Raw genomic sequence first — 20,707 nt, forward strand, 5'->3', positions numbered from 1 at the left:
TAATTACACCTCCCTACCCATCCCTGTGCTGCAAAATTGTATAATATGAAAGTAATAAAAGAAGGGAATTTTGTTTACTTACCGTAAATTCCTTTTCTTCTAGCTCCTATTGGGAGACCCAGACAATTGGGTGTATAGCTTCTGCCTCCGGAGGCCACACAAAGTATTACACTTTAAAAAGTGTAACCCCTCCCCTCTGCCTATGCACCCTCCCGTGCATCACGGGCTCCTCAGTTTTGGTGCAAAAGCAGGAAACTTATAAATTGGTCTGGGGTAAATTCAATCCGAAGGATGTTCGGAGAACTGACAACCATGAACCAAAAGAACAATTCAACATGAACAACATGTGTACACAAAAGAACAAACAGCCCGAAGGGAACAGGGGCGGGTGCTGGGTCTCCCAATAGGAGCTAGAAGAAAAGGAATTTATGGTAAGTAAACAAAATTCCCTTCTTCTTTGTCGCTCCATTGGGAGACCCAGACAATTGGGACGTCCAAAAGCAGTCCCTGGGTGGGTAAAAGAATACCTCGATAAAAAGAGCCGAAAACGACCCCCTCTTACAGGTGGGCAACCGCCGCCTGAAGGACTCGCCTACCTAGACTGGCGTCTGCCGAAGCATAGGTATGCACCTGATAGTGTTTCGTGAAAGTGTGCAGACTAGACCAGGTAGCTGCCTGACACACCTGCTGAGCCGTAGCCCGGTGCCGCAATGCCCAGGACGCACCCACGGCTCTAGTAGAATGGGCTTTCAGCCCCAAAGGAAGCGGAAGCCCAGAAGAACGGTAGGCTTGAAGAATCGGTTCCTTGATCCACCGAGCCAAGGTTGACTTGGAAGCCTGCGAACCCTTACACTGGCCAGCGACAAGGACAAAGAGGGCATCTGAACGGCGCAGGGGCGCCGTGCGAGACACGTAGAGCCGGAGTGCTCTCACCAGATCCAATGAGTGCAAATCCTTTTCACATTGGTGAATTGGATTAGGGCAAAATGAAGGTAAGGAGATATCCTGATTGAGATGAAAAGGAGATACCACCTTAGGGAGAAATTCCGGAACAGGACGCAGAACCACCTTATCCTGGTGAAAAACCAGGAAGGGGGCTTTGCATGACAGCGCTGCCAGCTCCGACACTCTACGGAGCGATGTAACTGCCACTAGAAATGCCACCTTCTGCGAAAGACGTGATAAAGAGACATCCCGCAGCGGCTCGAAAGGTGGTTTCTGAAGAGCCGTTAGCACCCTGTTAAGGTCCCAGGGTTCCAGCGGACGCTTGTAAGGTGGAACTATGTGGCAAACTCCCTGCAGGAACGTGCGGACCTGCGGAAGCCTGGCTAGACGCTTTGAAAAAAATACGGATAGCGCCGATACTTGTCCCTTGAGAGAGCCGAGAGACAAACCCTTGTCCATTCCGGATTGAAGGAATGAAGGAAAAGTGGGTAAGGCAAAGGGCCAGGGAGTAAAACCATTATCAGAGCACCAGGATAAGAAGATCCTCCAAGACCTGTGATAGATCTTGGCGGACGTTGGTTTCCTGGCCTGTCTCATAGTGGCAATGACATCTTGAGATAAACCTGAGGACGCTAGGAGCCAGGACTCAATGGCCAGTCAGGTTGAGGGCCACAGAATTCAGATGGAAAAAACGGCCCTTGTGACAGCAAGACTGGGCGGTCTGGGAGCGCCCACGGTTGACCCACCGTGAGTGGAGACCACAGCCCAGGTGGGGGGTAGGAAGGATTTTTCCTGCGACAGATAGTTGGGAAGGAGCCACCACTGAAGTGACGTATTGGTTGCAAGGGAAAGAGACGTTCCTGTCGAGGGAAGTCGACCTCCTGTCCCATTTGCGGAGAATGTCCCACTGGAGTGGCCGCAGATGGAATTGCGCGAAGGGCACTGCCTCCATCTTCCCCAGGAAGTGCATGAGGCGCCTCAAGGGTTGTGACTGACCCCGAAGAAGAGATTGCACCCCTGCCTGCAGCGAAAGCTGTTTGTCCATCGGTAGCATGACTACTGCTGACTGAGTATGAAACTCCATCCCAAGGTACGTCAGTGATTGGGTCGGTGTCAACTTGGATTTTGGGAAGTTGATGATCCACCCGAACTGCTGGAGAGTCGCCAGAGCGACGGAAAGGCTGTTTTGACACGCCATCTGAGAGAGTGCCCTGACCAGAAGATCGTCTAAGTAGGGAATCACCGAGTGGCCCTGAGAGTGTAGGACCGCCACAGCAGATGCCATGACCTTGGTGAACACCCGTGGGGCTGTCGCCAGGCCGAAAGGCAATGCCACGAACTGAAGGTGTTCGTCCCCGATGGCGAAACGCAAAAAGCGTTGATGTTCGGGTGCGATCGGCACATGGAGATAAGCATCCTTGATGTCGATCGATGCTAGGAAGTCTCCTTGTGACATCGAAGCGATGACCGAGCGGAGAGATTCCATCCGAAACAGTCTGGTGCTCACATGTCTGTTGAGCAGTTTGAGGTCCAGAACGGGACGGAACGAGCCGTCCTTCTTTGGCACCACAAACAAGTTGGAGTAAAAGCCGCGACCATGTTCCTGGGGGGGAACAGGGATCACAACTCCTTCTGTCTTCAGAGCGTTCACCGCCTGAAAAAGTGCATCGGCTCGCTCGGGGGGCGGAGAGGTTCTGAAGAAACGAGTCGGGGGACGAGAGCTGAACTCTATCCTGTAACCGTGAGACAGAATGACTCTCACCCATCGGTCTTGAACATGTAGCCACCAGGCGTCGCAAAAGCGGGAGAGCCTGCCACCGACCGAGGATGCGGTTCGGGGATGCCGAGAGTCATGAGGAGGCCGCCTTGGAAGCAGTGCCTCCTGCGGCCTTTTGGGGGCGTGACTTGGACCGCCACGCATAAGAGTTCCTCTGGCCTTTCTCTGGCCTGCTGGACGAAGAGGATTGGGGCTTGGCGGAGGGACGAAAGGACCGAAACCTCGATTGTATTTTCCGTTGCTGAGGTCTCTTCGGTTTGGACTGGGGTAAGGAGGAGTCCTTTCCCTTGGATTCCCTAATAATCTCATCCAATCGTACGCCAAACAAGCGGTCGCCAGAAAACGGCAAACCGGTTAAGAACCTCTTGGAAGCCGAGTCTGCCTTCCATTCGCGCAGCCACATGGCCCTGCGGACTGCCACAGAGTTAGCGGATGCCACCGCTGTACGGCTAGCAGAGTCTAGAACTGCGTTCATGGCGTAGGAAGAAAAAGCTGACGCCTGAGAAGTCAAAGACGCAACCTGCGGAGCAGAATTACGTGTGACCGCATTAATCTCAGCCAGACAAGCTGAGATAGCTTGGAGTGCCCACACGGCTGCAAAAGCCGGGGCAAAAGACGCGCCCGTGGCCTCATAGATGGATTTCACCAGGAGCTCTATCTGCCTATCAGTGGCATCCTTTAGCGATGAGCCATCTGCAACCGATACCACAGATCTAGCCGCCAATCTAGAGACTGGGGGATCCACCTTGGGACATTGAGCCCAACCCTTAACAACGTCAGAGGGGAAGGGGTAACGTGTGTCAGTAAGGCGCTTAGTAAAGCGCTTGTCCGGAACCGCTCTGGGCTTCTGGACAGCATCTCTGAAGTTAGAGTGATCGTGTACGTTTAGGGAACCGAAACTGGTGTTTCTCCTGCTGAGAAGCCGACTCCTCTACAGGTGGCGGCGGGGGAGATATATCTAACACCTGGTTGATGGACGAGATAAGGTCATTTACTATGGCGTCCCCTTCAGGTGTATCAAGATTGAGAGCAATGTCAGGGTCAGAGCCCTGAGCTGCGACGTCCGCCTCATCCTCCAGAGAGTCCTCAAGCTGAGACCCCGAGCAGCGTGAGGAAGTCGGGGAAGATTCCCAGCGAGCCCGCTTAGCCGGTCTGGGACTGTGGTCTGTGCAGGAGTCCTCCACGTGAGACCTAGGGGCCACCCCGGGAGCACGCTGCGGCGCAGACCGAGAGGGGCCTGGAGGTGATGACCCAACAGTGCCCGGGGCCTGTGCAAGGAACGGGCTGGACTGCAAGGCTTCTAGTAGCTTGGCAGACCATTTGTCCATAGACTGAGCCATGGATTGTGAAAGCGACTGCAAACTCTGTCCCTGCCGCCTGGACAGGGGAAGCAGGGGGGTCTACATGAGCCGAGGGGCCCACTAGTGACCGAGGCTCCGGCTGAGCGAGTGCAACAGGGGTCGAGCATTGCTCACAGTGAGGGTAGGTGGAACCCGCAGGTAACATAGCCCCACAAGAGGTACAGGTTGCAAAAAAACCCTTTGCCTTAGCGCCCCTGCTCCTTGTGGACGACATGCTGTTGTCTCTTAGGAGAGTGATCACTGAGGGATATAGCCAAAAGCAAACAACCCGGCCGAACAGAGAAAATATATATATACAAATATATATATATATATATATATATATATATATATATATATATATATATATATATATATATATATATATATATATATATATATATATATACTCCGGCACCCTAGGAGGACCGGTGTTCCACCACATTCCCTGCCTTAGGTCTCCCAGAGCTCGTTCCTGAAATCCTCCACCGGCAGAATGTGTGTAAAAATGGCTGCCGGAGCTCTCAGGGGAGGAGGGAGCCGTGGGCGGCGACTAGTAAAGTGCGGGAATCTGGGGCCCTACAGTGATCAGTGAGGGGGGGGGAGGAAACCTAAAGTATGCTCCAGCCCTTACTGCCGACGTCAGGTCGACCTTCCCGCCCTTACCCCTGACTGGCAGGCCCGGGGGCGGGAGTTATGGTACTAGGCCGCAATGAAGCCGGGGACTAAATTTAATACCGCGGCCGACAAACAGGCTCGGTCGGCGCGGAAGTCCCGGTCTTCACAAACCAGCAGCTGCTGCAGCGTCTGTGAAACAAGCGCTCCATGCACCGTCCCCATGGGGACACAGAGTACCTTTAGATGCAGGGCCCTGTCCCTGAGAATACATCGACTCCTGTCCGGCAGATTCCCACAGGGGCTGCGGAGGGAGCCCGGTCCCAGTGAATGGATGACCGGTTAGGATCCCACTTCTCCCAGAGCCTCTAAGAGATGGTGAAGGAAAACGGCATGTGGCTCCAGCCTCTGTACCCGCAATGGGTACCTCAACCTTAACAGCACCGCCGACTTAGTGGGGTGAGAAGGGAGCATGCCGGGGGCCCTGTGTGGGCCCTCTTTTCTTCCAACCGATAAAATCAGCAGCTGCTGCTGACTAAAATGGGGATGCATGAGTGGATGTGTGCCTCCTTCCACACAAAGCATAAAACTGAGGAGCCCGTGATGCACGGGAGGGTGTATAGGCAGAGGGGAGGGGTTACACTTTTTAAAGTGTAATACTTTGTGTGGCCTCCGGAGGCAGAAGCTATACACCCAATTGTCTGGGTCTCCCAATGGAGCGACAAAGAAAACATATATTATCTTCATATTTCCTATGTAAATAGAAGGGTATTTGGTCCCATGGACAGCGCCTTGCCCTATGGACGTCTGCATACTTTCCGTGGTATCACGCCCCTGTGGGCGTGATACCATGGAGTCACATGAGCGTCGACCCCGTCGTTCATTCTATCCTGTGCGCATTGCGGCAAGCTTCTCTTCCAGGTTCTCCTTGTCAGTTTCAGATGCGCACTGCGCATGCGCAGAGCGCGTCTGAAGCCGGCGAATGAACACCCGGAAAAGAAGCCTGCCACAATGCGCGCAGGATAGAATGAGCGACAGGGACATCAGATGAACAGTGAGGGTTGCCCGATCTTCAGACATCAGTACATCTTCTGAATGCATTGGCTATGATAGAGAAGGGGGCTGGTTAAGCCACTAATGAGCAGTCAGACAGTCCTAGGCACACACAGTACTAGTCAAACCAGAAGAATAGCGGCAGTGACCTGCATCGATATCATACATACAGGTGCATCTCAATAAATTAAAATGTCAAAAAATTAATTTCAGTAATTTAATACAAAAAGGGAAACGCATATATTACATAGCCATTACAAACAGAGTGATCTATTTCAAGTGTCTATTTCTGTTAATGTTGATGATTAAGGCTTACAGCCAAAGAAAACCCAAAAGTCATTATCTCAGAAAATTAGAATAATTACAACAAAACACCTGCAGATGTCCAGAAGGCAGTCATTGACACACTCCACAAGGAGGGTAAGCCACAAAGGGTCATTGCTAAAGAGGCTGGCTGTTCACAGAGTCCAAGCATAATTAATGGAAAGTTGAGTGGAAGGAAAAATTGTGGTAGAAAAAGGTGCACAAGCAACCGGGATAACCCCAGCCTTGATAGGATTGTTAAGAAAAGGCCACTCAAAAATTTGGGGAAGTGGACTGCTGCTGGAGTAAGTGCTTCAAGAACCACCACACATATCCAGGACATGGGCTACAACTGTCGCATTCCTTGTGTCAAGCCACTCATGACCAATAGACAATGCCAGAAGTGTCTTACCTGGGCCAATGAGAAAAAGAACTGTACCGTGACTCAGTGGTCAAAGGTGTTGATTTCAGATGAAAGTACATTTTGCATTTAATTTGGAAATCAAGGTCCCAGAGTCTGGTGGAAGAGTGGAGAGGCCACAATCCAAGCTGCTTGCGGTCTAGTGTGAAGTTTCCACAATCAGTGATGGTGATGGTTTGGGGAGCCATGTCATCTGCTGGTGTAGGTCTACTGTGTTTTATCAAGACCAAAATTAGCACAGCTATGTATCAGAAAATTTTAGAGCACTTCATGCTTCCCTCTGCTGACAAGCTTTTTGGACATGGAAATTTCATTTTCCAGCAGGACTTGACACCTGTCCACACTGCCAAAAGTACCAATACCTGGTTTAATAACCACAGTATCACTTTGCTTGATTGGCCAGTAAACTCCCCTGACCTAAACCTCATAGAGAATCTTTGGGGTAGTCAAGAGGAAAATCAGAGACACCAGAACCAACAATGCAGACGAGCTTAAAGCTGTTATCACAACAACCTAGACTTCCAAAACACCTCAGAAGTGCCACAAGCTGATCACCTCCATGCCACGCCGCATTGATGCAGTAATTCATGCAAAAGGAGCCCCAACCAAGTATTGAGTGCATTTATTGTACATACAGTGGGTAAGGAAAGTATTCAGATCCCTTTAAATTTTTCACTCAGTTTCATTGCAGCCAGTTGTTAAATGCAAAAAAGTTCATTTTTTTCTCATTAATGTATACTCTGTACCCACTCTTGACAGAAACCCCCCCCCCAGAAATGTAGAATTGTTTGCACATTTATTAAACAAGAAAAACTGCAATATCACATGGTCATACGTATTCACACCCTTTGCTCAGTATTGAGTAGAAGCACCGTTTTGAGCTAGTACAGCCATGAGTCTTCTTGGGAATGACGTAACAAGTTTTTCACACCTGTATTTGGGGATCATCTGCCATTCTTCCTTGCAGATCCTCTCCAGTTCCATCAAGTTGGATGGTGAACGTTGGTGGATAGCCATTTTCAGGTCTGCTCAATTGGGTTTAGGACAGGGCTCTGGCTGGTTCAGTCAAGAATGGTCACAGAGTTGTTCTGAAGCCACTCCTTTGTTATTTTAGCTGTGTGCTTAAGGTCATTGTCTTGTTGGAAGGTGAACCTTTGGCCAAATCTGAGGTCCAGAGCACTTTGGAAGAGATTCTCTTCTAAGATATCTCTGTACTTGGCCGTATTCATCTTTCCTTCAATCAGAACCAGTCGTCTTGTCCCTGCAGCTGAAAAACACCCCCATAGCATGATGCTGCCACCACCATGTTTCACTGTTGGGATTGTGTTGGGCAGGTGATGAGCAGTGCCTCATTTTCTCCACACATACCGCTTAGCATTATTACCAAACGTCTTCCATTTAAGTATAATAAAGGCCACTGTGCTCTTAGGAACCTTGGGTACTGCAGAAATGCTTTTGTAACCTTGGCCAGATCTGTACCTTGCCACAATTCTGTCTCTGAGCTCCTTGGCAGTTCCTTTGACCTCGTGATTCTCATTTGGTATGACATGCACTGTAAGCTAATCAGAAAAAAGACTGACTGGAACACCTATATGTGTGAATTAGGTGCTAGCCTAAGAATACATGACTATAATATTATAATAATATAATAACTTTATTATATTCACGTATTTTAGGGTAGCACCCAATTTACACATATAGGTGTTCCAGTCAGTCTTTTTTCAGATTAGCATGCAGTTTCTCCTTTAACTAGACTTTACTAGACTTTATTCATGATCCTATATTGCTAAGAGCCTGTCTTCCCATACTTTCAGATTTTTAATAGCACATAGAGAGGCATTAAAATTAGGTTCCCGAAAATTAGAGATTACCTTGTCGTTGTTTTCGAGTTCATTTGCATTGATCAATACATTTGCTAAACATTCAAATATTCATAACAGTTTTGCAATACCATTTTTCATATATTTCATTTTTTCTAGATAGCTAAATGTATTTTTCATTGTTCATAGTATCCCTATAGCAGTAATGCTTTACCATTTTTCATGTTTATATTTTATATTGGTTAGTGGGCAGCTTATTATCTTTATTATATGCACTGTAAGCTGTGAGGTCTTATGGTGGTGTCACACACAGCGACGACGACAACGACGTCGCTGCTAAGTCACCATTTTCTGTTCCGCCGCTGTTGCTGTGTGTGACATCCAGCAACGACCTGGCCCCTGCTGTGAGGTCGTCGGTCGTTGCTGAAAGTCCTGCTTCATTTTTTGGACGTTGTTCTCCCGCTGTGAAGCACACATCGCTGTGTGTGACAGCGAGAAAGCGACGAACTGAAGCGAGCAGGGAGCAGGGAAACGGCATCTGGCAGCCTGCGGTAAGCTGTAACCACGGTAAACATCGGGTAACCAAGAAGCCCTTTTCTTGGTTACCCGATATTTACCTTAGTTACTAGCGTCCGCCGCTCTCACGCTGCCAGTGCCGGCTCCCTGCTCCCTGCATAATTAACCCGATGTGTACTCTGGCTAGGAGTAATATTCTAATATAATATTCAACATCAACATTAACAGAAATAAACACTTGAAATAGAGCATTCTGTTTGTAAAGACTCTATATACAGTTAGGTCCAGAAATATTTGGACAGTGACACAAGTTTTGTTATTTTAGCTGTTTACAAAAACATGTTCAGAAATACAATTATATATATAATATGGGCTGAAAGTGCACACTCCCAGCTGCAATATGAGAGTTTTCACATCCAAATCGGAGAAAGGGTTTACGAATCATAGCTCTGTAATGAATAGCCTCCTCTTTTTAAAGGGACCAAAAGTAATTGGACAAGGGACTCTAAGGGCTGCAATTAACTCTGAAGGCGTCTCCCTCATTAACCTGTAATCAATGAAGTAGTTAAAAGGTCTGGGGTTGATTACAGGTGTGTGGTTTTGCATTTGGAAGCTGTTGCTGTGACCAGACAACATGCGGTCTAAGGAACTCTCAATTGAGGTGAAGCAGAACATGCTGAGGCTGAAAAAAAAGAAAAAAATCCATCAGAGAGATAGCAGACATGCTTGGAGTAGCAAAATCAACAGTCGGGTACATTCTGAGAAAAAAGGAATTGACTGGTGAGCTTGGGAACTCAAAAAGGCCTGGGCGTCCACGGATGACAACAGTGGTGGATGATCGCCGCATACTTTCTTTGGTGAAGAAGAACCCGTTCACAACATCAACTGAAATCCAGAACACTCTCAGTGAAGTAGGTGTATCTGTCTCTAAGTCAACAGTAAAGAGAAGACTCCATGAAAGTAAATACAAAGGGTTCACATCTAGATGCAAACCATTCATCAATTCCAAAAATAGACAGGCCAGAGTTAAATTTGCTGAAAAACACCTCATGAAGCCAGCTCAGTTCTGGAAAAGTATTCTATGGACAGATGAGACAAAGATCACCTGTACCAGAATGATGGGAAGAAAAAAGTTTGGAGAAGAAAGGGAACGGCACATGATCCAAGGCACACCACATCCTCTGTAAAACATGGTGGAGGCAACGTGATGGCATGGGCATGCATGGTTTTCAATGGCACTGGGTCACTTGTGTTTATTGATGACATAAAAGCAGACAAGAGTAGCCAGATGAATTCTGAAGTGTACCGGGATATACTTTCAGCCCAGATTCAGCCAAATGCCGCAAAGTTGATCGGACGGCGCTTCATAGTACAGATGGACAATGACCCCAAACATACAGCCAAAGCTACCCAGGAGTTCATGAGTGCAAAAAAGTGGAACATTCTGCAATGGCCAAGTCAATCACCAGCTCTTAACCCAATTGAGCATGCATTTCACTTGCTCAAATCCAGACTTAAGACGGAAAGACCCACAAACAAGCAAGACCTGAAGGCTGCGGCTGTAAAGGCCTGGCAAAGCATTAAGAAGGAGGAAACCCAGCGTTTGGTGATGTCCATGGGTTCTAGACTTAAGGCAGTGATTGCCTCCAAAGGATTTGCAACAAAATATTGAAAATAAAAATATTTTGTTTGGGTTTGGTTTATTTGTCCAATTACTTTTGACCTCCTAAAATGTGGAGTGTTTGTAAAGAAATGTGTACAATTCCTACAATTTCTATCAGATATTTTTGTTCAAACCTTCAAATTAAACGTTACAATCTGCACTTGAATTCTGTTGTAGAGGTTTCATTTCAAATCCAATGTGGTGGCATGCAGAACCCAACTCGCGAAAATTGTGTCACTGTCCAAATATTTCTGGACCTAACTGTATGTGATTCCATCATTTTTGTATTGTGGTGAGTATTCAGTAATATATGAAGATATCCAAAACAGGACTCAAAATGGCGTTTAAACTGTACTCGGACATGGGACTTTCTGGTCATGAGACTTTTCGTGATTCATGCTGACTCTGGTGAGGTTATTGCGCAGGCGCGAGATTATGGGCGGCGCTGTGAATGTCATCACCAGCGTCATCCAAGTACCCACCCATAATCTCGTGCCCGTGCTTTTCCCTCTGCCTCCACCGTTATGCGCTAGCTCTGGCCATATCATCCACGTTACCTATTACCGCGGACACGAGATTATGGGCGGGTACTTGGATGACGCTGGTGATGACATTCACAGCGCCGCCCATAATCTCGCGCCTGCGCAATAACCTCACCAGCGCTCGCAATTTGCACAATGCTCAGTCCCGCGATAGTGCCACTGGGCATGCGCGAGAACTCAGGAGCACTGCGTTACATGAGGGCGACGGCCTCATGTATGTAAATGGACACTGGGGGATGGTGAACAGCGGCAGGAGGGGGAATAACGGACACAATACAGTCCACCCCAGTGGCCAGAAACCATCATTAGCATACCAAAAGGTAAGATTTTCTAAACTGTTTATTTAGGTCTGAAAGGGGGGCCAGTAGCAAGAGGAACCTTTCTAGAATGCAGCCCAGGAGCTGCAGAAGGGGATTCTTTTAGTTTAATTGCGAAAATTCTGGTGACAGGTTCCCTTTAAAGCAGTCATCTGTTCTACTTGGACCCATGGTCATCTCTGGCCTGTGTAATTTAATATAGCATGCCTGACATACATTTGTCTCATGATTTGGAATGCAGACGTGTTTAAGATGCGGGTGCATACTTCAATTGCATCATCCCAAATTATGCCCCCCTTATCAAAATTAACTTTTTGATGATATTGTAACTTATTGAGATGCACGTGTCTATATAAAAAAAATAAAAAATATATTTAACATACATTCCCTTTCTTTTAAGTCAATGATCCATATTCTGAATAGAGGGTGCTTGCATGGAGCGGCATACTCCTCAGTGTCACCACTTCTGTGTCCGATTTGCAGAGGATGTTTCTTTCTAGGGGATTTGGTACCAAACAGAAAACACATAAATAGGCGCGCGCAGCCGGAGAATCTGCACAGCTCATTACACGCACCTCCTTATTTATGCCATTTCACTAGACCCTTTAAGTCTTTTAGGAATTGAGAAAAAAAGCTTGTGTGTATTTCTACAAAGGTCACTGATGGAAACATATGGAGATGGCTTAGCCGGCGTGATTTAGGGAAGAACATGGCAGCAGCCACAGCGATTTATCCAACCAAATGGGTCACCTTGTTAATATTCCAAATACTAGTAGCAGATTTATAAGATACAGTGTGGTAGAAATGCAGATTTTTTTTGCCTGGGATAACAAGGTCTCTAAGCTCTACGGCCATGACATGGATGTATTAAAGGAACCCTAATAAGCAGCACAGTCAGGATTGATATCCACGTCTGGCCTTGCTACGTTATCGCACCCTCCGCCGGCTCCTGGCCGCTGCTCCACCGTATTGATAGCCCCTGTATTGTCCCTTTTGAGAGCAATTTCACAGTGAAATGACCCCTTTCAGCCCCCACTATTATATCTAAGAACGTATCTCTGGAATATTTGTTTTAATAATTTACCGTGACAAAATCTCTTACAAATGTCTTCTCGCAGCCATAAGAGAACAAAATGTTCCCTAAATATGCAGGAGGGACACAACAGCATTGATGTATAACTCCACACGCTCATCGTCGTTGTGACTGCGAAATGTAAGAGTCTGAAGAGCAGTCAGAGCCCGGAACAGACGGCGGAAAAGCCCGGACCTCAAAAAACAAAGGGACATTAAGTAAAGAGGAGCTGCAGGTCTCACTAATGGACCGCCGCACTCATCTGCAGCCAGGTAATTAGAAAGCCACTATTGGCATATGCTCTGGTATACACCATGGGCAATTACTCCGATTCAGGGCTGAGCACAAATCTGTAATTAAAGATGAAGTCGACATCATTTTAAATACTATTTAAAAAGTGAAATGACTGCAGAGAAAAGCTTTGTGGTGGAAGAAGGATTTCAAAGGGAAAATGAAAGAAAAGGAGATGAAAATCTAAGCTATTAACATGGTATTAATATTAAAGGAGAAGCTGTAAAATCCCTGAGCTAGAGAATCCTAAACTCCTACAATGCTCACTGCCTAGCATGGCATAGGTGGCACGTCCCTGCTCGCCCTCTGTGCAGAAACAATAGTGGCCCTATTATTAAAGGGCACCTGTCACCAGTTCTTTGCCCTATAAGCTGTGGCCACCACCAGTTGGCTCTTATATACAGCATTCTAACATGCTGTATATAAGAGCCCAGGCCGCTGTGTACAACATATAAAACACTTTATAATACTCACCTAAACCGGTCGCTGCAGTGGATGTGGCTCAGATGGGTGTCTTCGTCCTCCGATGCTGGCGATGCTTCTTTCGGCCATCTTTGTCGCTGCCTCTGTTGTCCTTCTGAAGCTGCGGTGCATGACACGTCCGACGTCATACACACTCGCTGGCATTCAGGTCCTGAGCAGGCGCACTTTGATCTACCCTGAGCAGGGCAGATCAAAGTATTGTAGTGCACATGAGCGGGTCCGATGAGTGTGTGTGTAACGTAGACGCGTCATACACCATGGATTCAGAAGGAGGACGAAGATGGCCGAAATATGCGGCGCCGACACCGGAGGATGAAGACGCCCATCTGAGCGACATCCACCGCAGTGACCGATTTAGGTGAGTATTATAAAGTGTTTTTTTTGTTCTACACAGCGGGCTGGGTTCTTATATACAGCATATTAGAAAGCTCTATATAAAAGCCCGCTGGTGGTGGCCGCAGCTTATAGGGTAAAAAACTGGTGACAGGTTCCCTTTAATCAGGATTGCCAGGGATAAATCCTGATGACAGGCTCTTTTTAAAGCAGGGGTGGGCAATTCATTATCACAAGGGGCCACATCAGAGACCGCGACTGGTGTGGAGGGGAAAACAAATAGGCTGAAATCAATCCTCTTCAATATTAATGTTAATATTAAATAACTATAATTATGTTGATTGTATCACATAATATTGAGCAGAATTAAGTATGCTGACATCCCCTTATAAACAGTACAGTGTGTGCCCACACATAGCTCCCTTAGGCTATGTGCGCACGTGTGCGCTCTGCACCGCACACAAAAGCTCCGTTCTGAAGCGCCTGGTGCCTGCAGAATTCGTGCGCTCTGCATGCTGCCTCTCCCTATAGACAGCATGCAAAGCACAGGACAGAAGTGACATGTCACTTCTTGGAACGCACGCTTCAGGCAGCAGCCGAATCGCCGCGTTCTAATATGCCACGTGCGCACGTCTCATGCACAATCTTCATAGATTGTGCTGGGGACGCAGGACGCATGCAGTTACGCTGCGGTGCAGAACGCAGCGTAACTGCATGCAATACGCACACGTGCACACATACCCTTACATACAATGTGAGCTATGTAGGGGGCATAGCCCCTCCATATATGGTCTGAACAGGTGCAAAACCGAACATAACATATAAAAATAATAAAAAGACAGTTGCACTCTGAAATGCTAAAACGTACAAACCATGAAAGTAAGAATATAAGAATATAAACATGCATTACTGCTTAAGAAAATCTAGGAAAAAGTGAGCTATTTAGCAGACTGTGTGAGCCTCCACATAGCATCCTCTAGTATTCAGACCCCTTTAAAATTTTTCACTCTTTCATTGCAGCCATTTGGTAAATTCAAATAAGTTCATTTTTCTCTCATTAATGTACACTCTGCACCCCATCTTGTCAGAAAAAAAACAGAAATGTAGAAATTTGTGCAAATTTATTAAACAAGAAAAACTGAAATATCACATGGACATAAGTATTCAGACTCTCATATTTGAGTCACATGCTGCCCATTTCCTTGTGATCCTCCTTGAGATGGTTCTACTCCTTCATTGGAGTCCAGCTGTGTTTAATTAAACTGATAGGACTTGATTTGGAAAGGCGCACACCTGTATACACAAGACCACCTCACTCCTTAGGCTGCTTTCACACTACGTTTTTTTAACATCCGTCAAACGTTTTTTTAACGCAAAAACGGATCCAGTGCAAATGCATTTTCATTTCAATGCATTTGCAATGGACTCACGTCAACATGCATTCACCTGCGTTTGTGTGCGTTATAGTGAGGATCCAGCGAATTGCAGTTTTTTAACATTTTTCAAAAACGCTACTTGTAGCGTTTTTGAGCTGCGTTTAAATACTGCAAATTGCTGGATCCTGACTATATTGCACGCAAACGTATGTGAACGCTGGCATGCTGATAGACAGGATCCTGCTTGCTCTACTGAGCATGCCCAGAAACCAGCCTCGGGTGATCAGTCCCTCTCTCTCCCTCCCTCTCTCCCCCTCTCTCTCTCCCTCTCTCTCCCTCCCTCCCTCTCTCTCCCCCCCCTCTCTCTCCCTCCCTCTCTCTCGAGAGGTGCGGACACTCGTAACCAAGATTAATATCGGGTGACCAAGCAAAGCGCTTCTCTTAGTTACCCGATGTTTACGTTGGTTACGTGTGCAGTGAGCAGGCAGCCCGGCTCCTAGCAGCTGCAGACGCTCGTAACCAATGTAAATATCGGGTATCCAAGCAAGTTACCCAATGTTTACCTTGGTTACGAGCCTCTGCAGCTGTCAGAAGCCGGCTCCCAGTCTATCACGTTCAGTTCCACTGACTCCCAATCACATGACTCCAACGCCCGCCCATAAACTTAAAGTGACAGGATCCTGCAAATAACACATGCGTTTGCATGCATTTTTTTGCTGTAAAAGCAGGATCCGCTTTTACAGCAAAAAACGTTCATGAGGCATGTTAAAAAAAGTAGTGTGAAAGCAGCCTTACAGTGCATGTCAGACCAAATGAGAATCATGAGGTCAAAGGAACTGCCCAAGGAGCTCAGAGACAGAATTGTGGCAAGGCACAGATCTAGACAAGGTTACAAAAGAATTTCTGCACTACTCAAGGTTCCTAAGAGCACAGTGGCCTCTATAAGCCTTAAAGGAAACCAATCACCAGGATTTTCCTATATAACATAAAGCCAGTGCTATACTGGTACTATCAGGCTGATTCTATACATACCTGTAGTGGTGAGCTCAGATGTTTAGGTTTTGATACACAAGAAAGTAAAGTTCATAAAATCACCAGCTTCTTGAGTGACAGCAGCTGAGGATCAGATAATACATTCATAGTTATCCCCTCCCCCTCTTAGAATTAGCCTAAGTATTATACAATCAATTTAATTTTTCACAAGCAGGACCTGTGTGAGGTCAAACCCATGTGACCAGAAGTGACTGGGCCTCAGCCAAAAGAAAAATGTTGCTTCCTGGTATCAGTTTGTTGGCTGAGGCCCCACCCCTTCTGGTCACATGGTTATGACCTCACACGGTCTTGCTTGTGAAAAATTAAAGTCGATTGTATAATACTTATCCTAAAGGCCCTGTCACACACAGAGATAAATCTGCGGCAGATCTGTGGTTGCAGTGAAATTGTGGACAATCAGTGCCAGGTTTGTGGCTGTGTACAAATGGAACAATATGTCCATGATTTCACTGCAACCACAGATCTGCCAAAGATTTATCTCTGTGTGTGACGGGGCCTTAACTCTAACAGGGGGAGGGGATAACTATGAATATATTATCTGATCCTCAGCTGCTGTCACTCAAGAAGCATGTCGGATGGAGCACGATGGGGGGTGCGCAGCATGGGGGATGGAGCACGATGGGGGGTGCGCAGCATGGGGGATGGAGCACGATGGGGGGTGCGCAGCATGGGGGATGGAGCACGATGGGGGGTGCGCTGCATGGGGGGATGAAGCACGATGGGGGGTGCGCAGCATGGGGGATGGAGCACGATGAGGGGTGCGCAGCATGGGGGATGGAGCACGATGAGGGGTGCGCAGCATGGGGGATGGAGCACGATGAGGGGTGCGCAGCATGGGGGATGGAGCACGATGAGGGGTGCGCAGCATGGGGGATGGAGCACGATGAGGGGTGCGCAGCATGGGGGATGGAGCACGATGAGGGGTGCGCAGCATGGGGGATGGAGCACGATGAGGGGTGCGCAGCATGGGGGATGGAGCACGATGAGGGGTGCGCAGCATGGGGGATGGAGCACGATGAGGGGTGCGCAGCATGGGGGATGGAGCACGATGAGGGGTGCGCAGCATGGGGGATGGAGCACGATGAGGGGTGCGCAGCACAACACACCACACACACACTGGGAACCACAAACACCGCCCTACACAGACACCCACACAGACAACGCCGCACGCACACACACAACACCCAACACACAAACACCGCGGCATACATAAATATACGCACATACCGCACAACACACACATTGCACAAAACATACCTCCCCCCAAAACACGCACCCCACAGCCCCACAAACCGCGCAACACACACAGCACCACACACACAGAACACTGCAGACCACAGCGCTCCACAAACAATGCAACACACACAACGCAACACACATACAACACCGCCCTCACACACACCCACACCCAGACAACACCCAGAACATTTACATCTATATATATATATATAACAAGAATCATACATTAACTACACAATACGTAAATTCTAGAATACCCGATGCGTAGAATCGGGCCACCTTCTAGTATTATATATATATATATATATATATATATATATATATATATATATATATATATATATAAACCCCACATAGGCCCTCTATATACAATATAAGCCTCTGCATAGCCTCATCTTTTATGAGCCCCTACATAACCTTTTATTTACTTTATGATCCTCCTATATACAGCATGAGACCCCCCACAGAGCCTCCTATATACATTTCTGAGCCCAAACATAGGCTCTTACATACATACATATATCCCATATACATGAGAAAGAAAAAAAAAAAAAAAAAAAGCAGCAGTGGTGGCAGACAGGTGGTGCGGGAAGGGTTCAGTCTTTTGCCTGTCTCAGTCCAGACTGGAACAACCAGAGGGCTGGATGTGGCCAGCAGGCCGCAATGTGCCTACCCTCCTTTAAAGGGAACCGGTCATGTAAAAAAAAATGCTATTAACCTGCAGATATGGGGTTAATAGTGTTCTGATGCAAAGCGGCAGCTGCACGGAGAACCCTGCTGCTGGGAGAAAATTAACTTTATTCCTTCTGGCAGCCTCGTGCTTTCAGTCATAGAGGTGTGGCCGGCGCAGTTTCTGTTATCGCTCAGTACAGTGAGCAACAGCTGTATTACATCTCAGCACTTACTGACAGTCGGCTTAGCATGGCATCAGTATAGAGCCGGCTGTCAGTCAGTGTCGAGATAACAGCCTTCACTCATTATGTAGAGAGCGGTGACTGAAACCACGCCGGCCGTCCCAGTGACTGCAAGCCTGAGGCTGCAGGGAGGAATGAAGTAAATTTCTTCCTGGCAGTTGGTGTTCTGGGGTCAGCGGCTGCACAGTGTCAGAAGGCTAGATTAACCCCATATCTACAGGTAAGATAGGTTTTTATTTTTTACAGGATCACCTTGCCAGAAGTTGCTATCATGAAGGATATAGCCACCTATGGGGACATATTCATTTTTCTGAACAGTAATTTGTGCTAAAAGTCATTTTTGCAGTTGAGGGTCATTAAAAATGTGCAGCATTTTGCTTTTGCTCTCAAGAGTGCTTTACATGCTGCGACATCGCTACCGATATATCGTCGGGGTCACATCGTTACTGACGCACATCCGGCGCCGATAGCGACATCGCGTGTGACAGCTAGGAGCAACGATCGCAAAATTATTCAAAAACGGTGATCGTTGACACGTCGCTCCTTTCCTTAATATCGTTGCTGCAGGTACGATGTTGTTCATTGTTCCTGCGGCAGCAGACATCGCTATGTGTGACACCGCGGGAGCGAGGAACATCTCTTACCTGCCTCCACCGGCAATGCGGAAGGAAGGAGGTGGGCGGCATGTTCCGGCCGCTCATCTCCGCCCCTCCGCTTCTATTGGCCGGCCGCTTAGTGACGCCGCAGTGACATCGCTATAACGCCGAGCTCACCTTCCCCTTGAAGGAGGGATTGTTCGGCGGTCACAGCGACATCGCTGACAAGGTATGTGCGTGTGACGCTGCTGTAGCGATAATGTCCACTACGGCAGCGATAACCAAATGTCGCATGAACGACGGGGGAGGGTGCTATTGCTAGCGATGTCGCAGCGTGTAAAGCACCCTTTAGTTTCTGATTACTGACTCCTGTCACAAGTCTGGACAATCCTTAAAGGGAACCTGTCACCAGTTTTTCACTATTAAAACAAAAGAATCACCTTCTGTAACTCCTGGGCTGCATTCTATGAAGGTGCACCTTGTTGCTGGCCCCCCTCGCAGACCCCAAAAAGAACTTTATAAAATATCACCATTTCCTATGCAAATTATGTGTTTGCCAGATGGGCGGGTTCTATTTTGAACTGCGCCTGTGCGAGACTTCGCCAGCAAAGTGGATGATGACGGCGACAATCATGTCAGGATGACGGCGAACAGCGGCAGGAGCCAAAATAGAGCCCGCCCATCTGGCCAACACAGGTCATTTGCATAGGAAACGGTCAGATTTTATAAAGCTCTTTTTGGGGTCTGCGAGGGGGGCCAGCAACAAGGTGCACCTTCATAGAACGCAGCCCAGGAGCTGCAGAAGGGGATACTTGTTTTAATAGTGAAAAAAAGTGGTGACAGGTTCCCTTTAAGGAATACGTCTGTGCTGAGGTGTGGCAGGTGCAGGAGGGGTGCAGCGACCTCAGGACACATATACCGGCTGAGCAGAGGGCAGTCAGCAGTGCACAGATCACACTGCGAGTCTCCCCTGCTCCGTATAGAATGGCCCTGCTCTGTACTCCCCACTATGGCCGTCCGTTACCGTGCAGCCGCCCGCGCTCCCCCGCACGTCCTGCACGCTCTGCCCCTGGGGGACCCGAGCCCGGATCTTCTCCCCGTTCAGGGTGCAGCCCGGACCCTCCACCATGGCGACAGCAGCTGTCACTGTCCCCGCTCCAAGGATTCAAAATGTGGCGGCAGCCGTGACAGTAAACCCCGCCCCACACGCTTCTGATTGGCAGAGAGTGAGGAAGTAGGAAGTGTATACATACTTTCTATTGGTTTACTTCTGCAAACGTCGCAATTGATTGGTCGGGGAAACTATTCATCACTTTGGTATCGCTATGGAATCTATGTAGTATGTAGGTGAGTTAGTTAGGAAAGTGAAGTGCGCATGTGCAGAAACATTTGTTTCGTAAGGAATATAAGGGTTTGTGTCCACTGGGACCAGCAGAGGGCACAAATAAGCTGTAACCATGGTGTCCGGCAGAGGGTACATGTAGGCTATAACCATGGTGTCCAGCAGAGGGCAGATGTTGGCTATAACCATGGTGTCCGGCAGAGGGCACACGTAGGCTATAACCATGCTGTCCTGCAGAGGGCACACGTAATGAGACCGACCTTAAATCAGTAAACCTACACAGAAAAACTCCACAAAAAATTTTTTTTAATAAAAAATAGATCTATTTTTTATAAAAAAAAATAAAATGTGTTTTTCTGTGTAGGTTTATTAGAGGGTACATGTAGGGTATAACCATGGTGTCCTGCAGAGGGCACATGTAGGGTATAACCATGGTGTCCTGCAGAGGGCACATGTAGGCTATAACCATGCTGTCCGGCAGAGGGCACATGTAGGCTATAACCATGGTGTCCTGCAGAGGGCACATGTAGGGTATAACCATGGTGTCCTGCAGAGGGCAGATGTAGGCTATAACCATGGTGTCCTGCAGAGGGTACATGTAGGGTATAACCATGGTGTCCAGCAGAGGGCACATGTAGGCTATAACCATGCTGTCCGGCAGAGGGCACATGTAGGCTATAACCATGCTGTCCAGCA

At 47.7% G+C, this 20,707-nt stretch overlaps 1 protein-coding gene across 2 annotated transcripts in view; it reads right to left on the bottom strand.

The window, feature by feature from the left end:
- NEIL3 (nei like DNA glycosylase 3) overlaps positions 1-19,836 on the bottom strand; it is an 80,451-nt gene extending 60,615 nt beyond the window's left edge. Inside the window, exon 1 of one of the 2 annotated variants that reach the window (XM_075347181.1) lies at positions 19,694-19,836. In XM_075347181.1, coding sequence (XP_075203296.1) covers positions 19,694-19,798 — 105 coding nt within the window. In that variant the 5' untranslated portion in view covers positions 19,799-19,836. Of the gene's footprint in view, positions 1-11,695; positions 11,770-19,693 lie in introns of those variants that run through there. The other variant, XM_075347182.1, reaches the window with a different exon arrangement.
- Between the last annotated feature and the right edge of the window lie 871 nt (positions 19,837-20,707).

This window comes from Anomaloglossus baeobatrachus, chromosome 1 (assembly GCF_048569485.1).
Source record: "Anomaloglossus baeobatrachus isolate aAnoBae1 chromosome 1, aAnoBae1.hap1, whole genome shotgun sequence".
Lineage (NCBI taxonomy): Eukaryota > Metazoa > Chordata > Amphibia > Anura > Aromobatidae > Anomaloglossus > Anomaloglossus baeobatrachus.